At 39.1% G+C, this 12,683-nt stretch overlaps 1 protein-coding gene across 4 annotated transcripts in view; it reads right to left on the bottom strand.

The window, feature by feature from the left end:
* The window catches only part of TSGA10 (testis specific 10), a 129,641-nt gene that overhangs the window by 89,887 nt on the left and 27,071 nt on the right, over nucleotides 1-12,683 (bottom strand). For 3 of the 4 annotated variants that reach the window (XM_060187473.1, XM_060187474.1, XM_060187475.1), the window contains one exon: nucleotides 697-912. The exons of the other annotated variant lie outside the window; for it this stretch is intronic. In XM_060187473.1, the coding sequence (XP_060043456.1) occupies nucleotides 697-912 (216 nt within the window). The remainder of the gene's footprint in view (nucleotides 1-696; nucleotides 913-12,683) is intronic. 4 annotated transcript variants of the gene reach the window in all.

Below are 12,683 nucleotides of genomic sequence, written 5' to 3'. Positions count from 1 at the left end.
ACATGTATACTCAGCCAGGTACACCACCACCAGGTACACCACCCCCTGCTCATTTATTCTTTACACTAAAGTTATTTCCTAACATTTCTCTGGAAGTAATATTTTAGCTTAAGAAACATTAAGGAGGGAGTCGGGTGGTAGCACAGTGGGTTAAGCCCACATGGCGCAAAGCACAAGGATAGGCAGAAGGATCCCAGTTTGAGCCCCCGGCTCCCCACCTGCAGGGGAGTCAATTCACAGGCAGTGAAGCAGGTCTGCAGGTGTCTATCTTTCTCTCCCTCTCTCTGTCTTCCCCTCCTCTCTCTATTTCTCTCTGTCCTATCCAACAACAACAACAATAAAAAACAAGGGCAACAAAAGGGAATAAATAAATAAATAAAAGAATAGGAAAGTTTTTAATGGAGGGGATAGGACACAGAATTCTGGTGGTGGGAACTGTATGGGATTCTAACCCTACTATCTTACAAGCTTGTAAATCATCATTAAATAACTAAGAAAAAATAAAGTCTTATTAAGTCAAGGATACCCAAAAAATAAACTTCAAACCTATATGATTTAATTATCTGAACAGACATTTAAGTATGTCAAACCTAAAAAGCTCTCAAAAGATATGAGAATGTCACTTTTCTCACTGCACATAATAGTTGCATCATGTCTAAATTAGAATCAACATCCTGAGTAGTTTAAATCTAGTACCTTTGCTTCTTCAAGTTTCTTTTCAGCAGTATCCACCACAAAAAAATTCTCTTTTTCTAGTTGCTCTGCCAGTTGGTCAATTTTAATCAATTCTTTACAAAGGTGCTCATTGTGGCTGGTTAAATTATCTACTTGACTGCTTACCACCGCCTTACTATCCAAGAGTTTCCTAATATATTCTTCCAAGTCATGATTTGTCTGTTTGAGATCTTTAATCTGTTAAAATTAAAAAGAAAATAATCACATTAAAATACTTCATTAGCTTCCATCTGAGGAAAATAAGCAGGTCATTAGAATCAGGAAAGGTTGAGTGTGGAGTAAAGGTTATGCAAAGAGACTCTCATGCCTGAGGCTCCAAAGTCTTGGGTTCAGTCCCCTGCACCACCATAAGCCAGAGCTGCGCAATGCTCTGGGGGAAAAAAAAATCAGAAAATGTTTGTTTCCCTGGCAAGGAAACTCAACTATATATGTTTATTTACTTTCTAAATTTTGTACTAGATAGTACCTATCTGAAAAAAAAAATTATTAAAAGCAAATTTAAAGGCTTATAGCTATATTTCATATGGTAGAAAGTTCAAAAAAAATAATATTCACAGGGGATCAGGCAGTAGTAGTACAGTGGGTTAAGCACACGTGGCGCAAAACGCAAGGATACCGGTTCAAGTCCCGGCTCCCCGCCTGCAGGGGAGTCGTTTCACAAGCAGTGAAGCAGGTCTGCAAATGTCTATCTCTCTCCCCGTCTCTGTCTTCCCCTCCTCTCTCTCGATTTCTCTCTGTCCTATCCAACAACAATGACATCAACAACAATGATAATAATAACAAAAACAACCAGGGCAACAAAAGGGAAAAAAAATGGCCTCCAGGAGCTGGATTCGTGGTGCAGGCACCTAACCCCAGCAATAACCCTAGAGGCAAAAATAATAATTAATAATAATAATAATATTTAGTTAATTAGAAAAATGGTCAGAATTTTTATCTGCAAAAAATAATGAAAACATTTTTAGTTAACTTTAATAATACCATCAATTACATGTTCTAAAATTAAACTTCTGATTTTTTTCTGAGTGATTTTGTCACTCCTAGTATGACTTTTTCATTCACAGAGAGTGACAGAAAGAAAGAGAACATGACACCAGGTTCCAGGTGTCATCAGGATGCCAGCCAGACTTCCCTGGATTGAAGACCCCACCAATATGTCCTGGAGCTCAGCTTCCCCAGAGACCCACCCTACTAGGGAAAGAGAGAGGCAGACTGGGAGTATGGACCGACCAGTCAACGCCCATGTTCAGCGGGGAAGTAATTACAGAAGCCAGACCTTCTACCTTCTGCAACCCACAATGACCCTGGGTCCATACTACCAGAGGGATAGAGAATGGGAAAGCTATCGGGGGAGGGGGTGGGATATGGAGATTGGGCGGTGGGAATTGTGTGGAGTTGTACCCCTCCTACCCTATGGTTTTGTTAATTAATCCTTTCTTAAATAAATAATAATAATAATAATAATAATAAAAGAAAGAGAACATGACTGCAATGAAGGTTTCCCTGGTGCCATGACACTTCCTGCCCTGGTACTGGGGCTCAAACCTGAGTGGCACGCAGGGCAATACACATGCACTACCCATTGGGTTATCATTCTAGCTCTATACTTTTAATTATTATTATCAAACTATGTTAGCTTTTAGAAAACTTCCTTTAAATATATCAAGAACTTACTTGACTAGGCTAAATACCAATCAATTAAGTATTTGCTGACTAAAGTGGACCACAGCTTTCCTTCCCAGCCCACTATCAAACCAACAATGGATGAAGAAAAGGGCCTTTTCTATCACGAAGGTATCCAAATTCCTTTAAAGGAAAAAAAAAAAATTAGACTTACTGAACCATGTTATATGTTAGGAATGACATAAAATTACAAAGATAAAGCTAGGTTAGTACCTGTCCTCAGATAATTTGTTTAATTAAAAAACATTATGTTAAGTGCCCTAACAGGAATATCTATCTGTAAGATAAAGTGGTAATATAAAAGATCTATTGCAAAAAAAAAAAAAAAATCTATTGCATAGTGTTATCTCTAATTATATGTCTAACACTTAACAAGTACCTATTATATTCAAATTACTATTCTGAAACCCTGTGGATGATACAAAAAGCAGAAGAAAAGAAGTCTTAGTCTCTTAAGGAACATTTAAAACTGCCAAATCTGTGATCTTAACAATCAATATTCGTGTCCTACCCCTGTAGTCTTCAGCTATAGAGATAGATCTTTCCAAACCAACAAAATGAACAGTTTTTTAATATAAACTTTATAATTTGTGTCTACATAAGGCAATATTCAAGGGCTGTGGTCTGGGAGGTGGCATAGGAATAAAGCTTTGGGCTCTCAAGCATGAGGTCCCGAGTTCAATCCCCAGCAGCACACGTGCCAGAGTGATGTCTGGTTCTCTCTCCTCCTATCTGTCTTATAAATAAATAAATAAATAAATAAAATTCAAGGGCTGAGAAGACAACATAATGGTTATGCAAAAGATTTTCATGCCTGAGGCTCCAAGATCCCAGGTTCAATCCCCAGCATCACCATAAACCAAAGCTGAGCAGTACTCTGGTCTTTCTCCCTGTACTTTTTTAAATCTCTCATAAAAATAAAATTAATTAATTAAAAGCAGGAAAATGTCTTTTCTTTTTTAATCTTCTTATTTATGTATTATTAGAGACAGAGAGAAACTGAGAGAGGAGAGGAAGAGAGGGAAAGAGACAGAGAAACACCTGGAGCCCTGCTTCACCACTTATGAAGCTTTCCTCCTACAGATGGAGACCAGTGGCTTGAACCCTAGTCCTTATTCATTGTAATGTGTGCTAAACCAGGTGCAATACCACATGGCCCCACACGAAAATATCTAAAAAGTCATGAATTAACATTTAAATATATCACAATGTCATATATTATATTGTATTATATTATATTATATAGCAAGGAGCATATAAAAGTCATTTTTTATTTTGTTTTATTACTTTGGGGGTACTGACAAGTGAACCTAGGGTATTATATATACAGTGCATGAAGTTATAATCACAACCACAAAGACTATTATGTTAATATAGTTCTCCCCTTGATATTTTATAGAGCACATTAACTTGAGATATTTCATGAAAAGAGTTTAAGTTATCAAATCCAAGAACAAAAAAAATTCAAATAATTTTTCTAAAAAAAGTAAAACTGTAAATAAACTTTTCCTTAGTTTAGTTATTTTCTTTTTTGGTCTTCTCCCATGTAGTGTAGAAAATTACTTGAGGAGCCAAGCAGTGATAGAGTATACATATTACCATGCGCCAGGACCCAGGTTCAAGTCTCTGGCCCCCACCTGCAGGAGGGAAGAAGTTTCCTGAGTGGTAAAGTAGTGCTGCATGTGTCTCTCTTCCTCTTTCCTTCATTATCTCCCCCTTCCCTCTTAGTTTCTCTATCCAAAAAAATTGAATAAAATTAAAGTTGAAAAAGAAAATTGCTTAAAAATGAAAATAAGAGGTAATTCCTGTAGCTTTATAGAACTTTATCACACTGAGAATAAGATGGGAAAATGCCATATGTGAAGGACCTAGTCTTCCTCCACTCCCCAATATATTGGGTTGTAAGAAGAGTCATGATGCATTTTTGTATAGAAAAACAACAACACACCTATGGACATCTAATCTTTGACAAAGGGGCCCAGACTATTCAATGGGGAAAGCAGAGTCTCTTCAACAAATGGTGTTGGAAACAATGGGTTGAAACATGCAGAAGGCTCTCCTCTCCCGGATCAACTAGGAATACCAACGGAGACCACCCGGACCGAAACAAGACAGGACTAGAATGACCACAGGAACCCAGTAAATCACCCGTGAGTACAAACACGCGTGGCTGGTGACAGAGAGGAGAGAGGGGCCTAAGGAGAGATTAAGTGACTGCTAAAATTCAGCAGTTTATCAGTGGAGACACCACCTCCAGTCTGCTCCACAACAAGGGAACAGCTGAAGGGAGGAAAGGACTCCCCAGAGACTCACCAAGTGCAACTCTGAGTCTCCATTGCTACTACCCACAGAATCTGGAGCAAGAACAGGGAGGGACACCAGGGGACAGAGATCTAACCAGGAAACTCAGGAGAAGACCTATACCTCCTTGGCATAGCTGAGGGGCTGTGAAAGTCTCTTTGCATAACCACTGGATTATCTCTGCCACACCCTGCTTTATCTCTTGGTCAGGAGTCAGTGATTAAGCTAAGAAGCCTATTGATAGTTTAAAAGCCCTCAGGCATCCATAGCCTACAGGGAAGAAAAAAAAGAGGCTTTTACACCACTGAGCTTCAACTCAGGGAATGAAAAAAACTGTTAATTTCCACCACGGTAAACCCTTTAATTAAATTACTTAGACACAAGTCAATCCAGGCAATAGTGATCAATAATTTGAAAAGTACTGATAAAGGGAACTCATAACATAATATATAAAATGGTTAAAACAACAAGAAAAAATATTGGAGACTCGAACCAGGACAAGAGTCCAGCTAAAAGTCCTCCAGAGGGTGAAGCACAAAACAACGAGTTCAACATCCTAACATTAGCTAAGGAAATAATAACAGGAGTGAGTAAAGAATTTGAAAAAATTGTAATCAGAAATGCAGGAACAACACATGAGAATATGGAAGAAAATTCTAATAATCTAATGGTTATTAGAGAGCTGAAAGCTGAAATCTCTGAGCTAAGAAGACAACTAGCTGAACAAGCTAAAACAGTATCAGAGGAGGGCAACAAAATAGATGAACTCCAGAAAGATTAGCAAGATTGAGGATGAATTAGAGACAACTAAAAAAGAAGTAAGAGATCTCAAAAAGAGATTAAGAGATGCTGAGAACAACAACAGAGTCCTATGGGATGACTTCAGAAGAAACAATATACGCATTATTGGCTTACCAGAGGAAGAAAGAGGAGAGGAAGAAAGCATTCTCCAGGCCATAATAGCTGAAAATTTCTCTAGTCTAGACAACATCAAAGACATAAAGATTCAAGAAGCCCAGAGGGTCCCAACAGAATTAACCCAGACCTAAAGACACCAAGACATGTCATACTTAGAATGGAAAGGAATAAGGATAAAGAAAGGATCCTGAAGGCTGCAAGAGAAAAACAAAGAGTCACCTACAAAGGAAAACCCATAAGATTAGCAGCAGACTTCTCCACAAAAACACTACAGGCCAGAAGAGAATGGCAAGATATCTATCGAGTGCTCAATGAGAAAGGCTTTCAGCCAAGAATACTATATCCTGCTAGACTGTCATTCAGACTAGATGGAAGCATCAAAACCTTCTCAGACAAGCAACAGTTGAAGGAAGCAACCATCACCAAGCCTGCCCTGAAAGAAGTTCTGAAAGGTCTCCTATAAACAACCAGACCACCACAAATAGGACATATCTCAAAACACTCTAAAACTCTACAAGAATGGCGTTAAAATATCTTCAATCTTTGATATCAATGAATGTCAATGGCCTGAATTCACCTATTAAAAGACACAGAGTAGGAAGATGGATCAGAAAACACAACCCAACAACATGTTGTCTACAGGAAACTCATCTAACTCAACGAGACAAACACAGACTTAAAGTGAAAGGATGGAAAACTATCATTCAAGTCAATGGCCCACAAAAAAGGGCAGGAACAGCTATTCTCATATCTGACATGATAGACTTTAAAATAGATAAGATTAAAAAAGATAGGAATGGACACTACTTAATGCTCAGAGGATCAGTCAATCAAGAGGACTTAACAATTATTAACATCTATGCACCCAATGAGAAGCCATCTAAATACATCAAACTTCTACTGAAAGAGCTACAGCAATATATTAACAGTAACACAATCATAGTAGGGGACTTCAACACCCCACTATCTCAACTTGACAGATCATCCAGGAAGAAAATCAGTAAAGACATAAGGGAGCTAAATGAAGAGATAGATAAACTAGAACTATTGGACATTTTCAGAGTCATTCATCCCAAGAAACTGGAATACACATTTTACTGAAATCCACATGGATCATTCTCAAGGATAGACCATATGTTAGGCCACAAAGAGAGCATCAGCCTATTCAAGAGCACTGAAATCATCCCAAGCATCTTCTCAGACCACAGTGGAATTAAACTAACACTTAACAATCAACAAAAGATTAGTAACAGTGCCAAAATGTGGAAGCTCAACAGTACACTTCTTAACAACTTCTGGGTCAAAGAGGAAATCAAGGAAGAAATCAAAATGCTTCGAGAGTTCAATGAAAATGAAGACACAAGCTATCAAAATATTTGGGACACAGCTAAAGCAGTCCTAAGAGGGAAGTTCATAGCTATTCAAGCACACATTAGGAAACAAGAAAAGGCACAAATAAACAGCCTGATTGCACATTTCAAAGACCTAGAAGAACAACAACAAAGGAATCCTAAAGCAACCAGAAGGACAGAAATCACTAAAGTTAGGGCAGAAATAAATAACATTGAGAATAGGAAAACCATACAAAAGATCAACGAAAGTAAATGTTGGTTCTTCGAAAGAGTGAACATAATCGACAAACCTTTAGCCAGACTCACAAAACAAAAAAGGGAGAAAACGCAAATAAATCGGATAGTAAATGAAAGAGGAGAAATCACAACAGACACTGCAGAAATTCAACATATCATGCGAGGCTTCTATGAACAACTATATGCCACCAAGCTAGAGAACCTGGAAGAAATGAATGATTTCCTAGATACCTACCAACTTCCAAAACTAAGTAAAGAAGAAGTGGATAACATGAACAGGCCCATCACAGCTAATGAAATTGAAACAGTTATCAAAAATCTTCCCAAAAATAAAAGTCCTGGACCAGATGGTTTTACAAATGAATTCTACAAAACTTTCAAAGAAGAACTAATACCTCTACTTTTAAAAGTCTTCCAGAAGATTGAAGACACTGGAATACTCCCTGCCAGCTTCTATGAAGCCAACATCACTCTGATACCAAAAGCAGACAGGGACACAACCAAAAAAGAAAACTACAGACCAATATCTCTGATGAACATAGATGTGAAAATATTGAACAAAATTCTAGCCAACCGGATACAGCAGTATATCAAAAAGATTGTTCATCATGACCAAGTGGGGTTTATCCCAGGCATGCAAGGTTGGTTTAATATACGTAAATCAATCAATGTGATCCACCACATCAACAAAAGCAAGACCAAAAACCACATGGTCATAGCAATAGATGCAGAGAAAGCCTTTGACAAAATACAACATCCCTTTATGATCAAAACACTACAAAAAATGGGAATAGATGGAAAATTCCTGAAGATAGTGGAGTCTATATATAGCAAACCTACAGCCAACATCATACTCAATGGTGAAAAACTGGAAGCATTTCCACTCAGATCAGGTACTAGACAGGGCTGCCCACTATCACCATTACTATTCAACATAGTGTTGGAAGTTCTTGCCATAGCAATCAGGCAGGAGCAAGGAATTAAAGGCATACAGATTGGAAGAGAAGAAGTCAAACTCTCCTTATTTGCAGATGACATGATAGTATACATGGAAAAACCTAAGGAATCCAGCAAGAAGCTTTTGCAAATCATCAGGCAATACAGTAATGTGTCAGGCTATAAAATTAACATTCAAAAGTCAGTGGCATTCCTCTATGCAAACACTGTTAGAAGAAATTGAAATCCAGAAATCAGTTCCTTTTTCTATAGCAACAAAAACAATAAAATATCTAGGAGTAAACCTAACCAAAGAAGTGAAAGACTGAAAATTATGAGTCACTACTCAAAGAAATTGAAAAAGACACAAAGAAGTGGAAAGATATTCCATGTTCATGGGTTGGAAGAATTAACATCATCAAAATGAATATATTACCCAGAGCCATCTACAAATTTAATGCTATCCCCATCAAGATCCCAAGCACATTTTTTAGGAGAATAGAACAAATGCTACAAATGTTTATCTGGAACCAGAAAAGACCTAGAATTGCCAAAACAATCTTGAGAAAAAAGAACAGAACCGGAGGCATCACACTGCCAGATCTCAAACTGTATTATAGGACCATTGTCATCAAAACTGCTTGGTACTGGAACATGAACAGACACACTGACCAGTGGAATAGAATTGAGAGCCCAGAAATGAGGCCCCACACGTATGGACATCTAATCTTTGACAAAGGGGCCCAGACTATTCCATGGGGAAAGCAGAGTCTCTTCAACAAACGGTGTTGGAAACAATGGGTTGAAACATGCAGAAGAATAAAACTGAATCACTGTATTTCACCAAATACAAAAGTAAATTCCAAGTGGATCAAGGACTTGGATGTTAGACCAGAAACTATCAGATACTTAGAGGAAAATATTGGAAGAACTTTTTTCCGCATAAATTTTAAAGACATTTTCAATGAAACGAATCCAATTACAAAGAAGACTAAGGCAAGTATAAACCTATGGGACTACATCAAATTAAAAAGCTTCTTCACAGCAAAAGAAACCACTACCCAAATCAAGAGACCCCTCACAGAATGGGAGAAGATCTTTACATGCCATACATCAGATAAGAGTTTAATAACCAACATATATAAAGAGCTTGCCAGACTCAACAAGACAACAAATAACCCCATCCAAAAATGGGGGGAGGACTTGGACAGAATATTCACCACAGAAGAGATCCAAAAGGCCGAGAAACACATGAAAAAATGCTCCAAGTCTCTGACTGTCAGAGAAATGCAAATCAAGACAACAATGAGATATCACTTCACTCCTGTGAGAATGTCACACATCAGAAAAGGTAACAGCAGCAAATGCTGGAGAGGGTATGGGGTCAAAGGAACCCTCCTGCACTGCTGGTGGGAATGTCAATTGGTCCAACCTCTGTGGAGAACAGTCTGGAGAACTCTCAGAAGGCTAGAAATGGACCTACCCTATGACCCTGCAATTCCTCTCCTGGAGATATATCCTAAGGAACCCAACACATCCATCCAAAAAGATCTGTGTACACATATGTTCTTGGCAGCACAATTTGTAATAGCCAAAACCTGGAAGCAACCCAGGTGTCCAACAACAGATGAGTGGCTGAGCAAGTTGTGGTATATATACACAATGGAATACTACTCCGCTGTAAAAAATGGTGACTTCACCGTTTTCAGCCGATCTTGGATGGACCTTGAAAAATTCATGTTGAGTGAAATAAGTCAGAAACAGAAGGATGAATACGGGATGATCTCACTCTCAGGCTGAAGTTGAAAAACAAGATTAGAAAAGAAAACACAAGTCGAACCTGAAATGGAATTGGAGTATTACACCAAAGTAAAAGACTCTGGGGTGGGTAGGTGGGTGGGGAGAATACAGGTCCATGAAAGATGATGAATGACATAGTGGGGGTTGTATTGTTAAATGGGAATCTGGGGAATGTTATGCATGTACAAACTATTGTATTTACTGTTGAATGTAAAACATTAATTCCCCAATAAAGAAATAAATTATTTTAAAAAATTCATGTTAAGTGAAATAAGTCAGAAACAGAAGGATGAATATGGGATGATCTCACTCTCAGGCAGAAGTTGAAAAACAAGATCAAAAAAGAAAACACAAGTCAAACCTGAAATGGAATTGGTGTATGGCACCAAAGTAAAAGACTCTGGGGTGGGTGGGTAGGTGGGGAGAATACAGGTCCATGAAAGATGATGAATGACATAGTGGGGGTTGTATTGTTAAATGGGAAACTGGGGAATGTTATGCATCTTCAAACTATTGTATTTACTGTTGAATGTAAAACATTAATTCCCCAATAAAGAAATAAAAAAGAAAGAAAAACAACAACCTGTGCTCCCCACAAGGCGAAAGCTTCACAAGTGCTGAAGCAGGGCTGCAGTGTCTCTATTTCTCTCTCCCTCTATCTTCTCCCCTCTCAATTTCTCTGTCTCTACCCAATAATAAATAAATAAATAAATAAATAAATAAATAAGAAAAACAACAACAAAAAATACATTGTGACTTTTCTGACAATCCAATATAAATGAGTTCTGGATATTCTATGAGAAACAATCTTATTTGACTCATTTTATTTTTTTACTTGTTTATTTGCTTTACTGTGACTAGGGGTTCATTCAGTTCCTGCACAACAAATCCACCACTGTCAATGGCCAGTTCCTCCTTCTCCTCATTCTCTCCTCTTCCTTCTCTTCCTCCTTTTTGTTTTGGTTTCTCTTGACAGGACACAGAGAAATTAAAAGGGAAGGGAGACAGACATGGGGGTGAGAGGCACCTACAGCACTACTTCACCACCATGAAGTCTCCCCCCACCCCTCCAGTGGGAACAGGGGCTGGAACCCACGTCTTTGCACATGATAGCATATGTGTTCAACCAAATTCTCCCTGCCCATCCCCTAATGCACAAAACACCAAACTACTATATAAAGGTTTCCTGCACTATCCAAAAGTAGAACATTTCAATTTATAGTTTATTTGGAGCTGTGTAGCTGCTCAATTTTTTCCATATTAATTAATGGTAATGGTGTTCACAAACCCCAAGAATACACTACCAAAAAGGTGTGTTCAACTTTTGGATACTGCTCATAGAAGAGGACTGGAAGATGACTCATCTAGTATAGCTTTACCATACACAATGACCCAGGTTTGAGCCTTGACCACATGAGAGTATCTGCCTGGAGGAAACTTCACTAGTGGTGAATCAGTGCTGAATTATTTCTCCTCACCCTATCTCTCTATCTCTCACACTGTCCCTCTCTCTCACTTCTATCTAAAGAGGAAGAAAAAAGGGTTTGGAAGAAAAAGAAAAGCTTTTTTAGGGTAGTTTTTTTTTTAATCTTTGTTTATTTACTTATTGGATAGAGACAGCCAGAAATCAAGGGGGAAGGAGGTGAGAGAGTGAGAGACAGACAGCTGCAGCACTGCTTCACCACTTGTGAAGCTTTCCCCCACAGGTGGGGACCAGGGGCTCGACCTGGGTCCTTGTGCATTGTAACATGTGTGCTCAATCAGGTATGCCACCACCTGGCCCCTTGGAAAGATTTTTATTTACTTGTTTATAAAATAAAAAATATTGACAAAACCATAGACTAAGAGGGGTAAAATTCTACACATTTCCCACTACCAGAGTTCCATATCCCATCCCCTCTATTGGAAGCTTTACTATTCTTTCTCTCTGGGAGCATGGGCCCAGGGTCATTATGGGGTGCAGAAGGTGGAAGGTCTGACTTCTGGAATTGCTTCCCCGATGAACATGGGCATTGGTGCTGGGAAATTGTGCAGATGCAGTCACATCTGCCACGTTGTCCCCTCAGGCTACTGCTAGTTCCAGGGAGAGTTGGGACATTCTCGGAGTGCCTGTTCCGCCATGTTGTGCCCTCAGGTCATTGTCTATTTCCCCACGATATTTGGAGTGCTTTGGTTACTCCTCCCCCCTCCCATTCTCACGAGAGTTATTATCCTATCCTGGAGTGCTATAGTTACTCCTCCCCCTTCCCATTCTCGCAAAAGCTACTCCTATAAAAGCCCTTCTTCTTCCGCACCTCGCTCTCTTGCCAGCGCTTCACTCCACGCAGGAAAGGTTACTGCGTGAGGTGACCATTTTCGCTACCTCCACATGGCCCAACCTGCTTCTCTAGCACCCAACTCTGAGGTGCCAGCACAAATAAAGATTTGTGTTCCCTCTTCGCTCCGGACTTCCTCTCTTCTCCACGGCACACAACAACACATTGGCAGGTTGGTCTATACTTTGAGCCTGTCCCTGTCTTTCCCTAGTGGGACAGGGCTCTGGAGAAGTGGGGTTCCAGAGTACATTGGTGAGGTTGTCTGTCCAAGGGAGTCAGGTTGACATCATGGTAGCATCTGCAACTTGGTGTTTGGAACGTGTACTCCTTTGCTTCCTCCTTTCTTGTGAGACACAGTTCAGTAGTTCTTGTAAGGTGGGGTTTATTGTAGAAAATTCTTTTAATT

This window comes from Erinaceus europaeus, chromosome 3 (assembly GCF_950295315.1).
Source record: "Erinaceus europaeus chromosome 3, mEriEur2.1, whole genome shotgun sequence".
Lineage (NCBI taxonomy): Eukaryota > Metazoa > Chordata > Mammalia > Eulipotyphla > Erinaceidae > Erinaceus > Erinaceus europaeus.
Note: the sequence above shows the minus strand (reverse complement) of the source record. Positions and strands in the feature narration are given on the sequence as shown.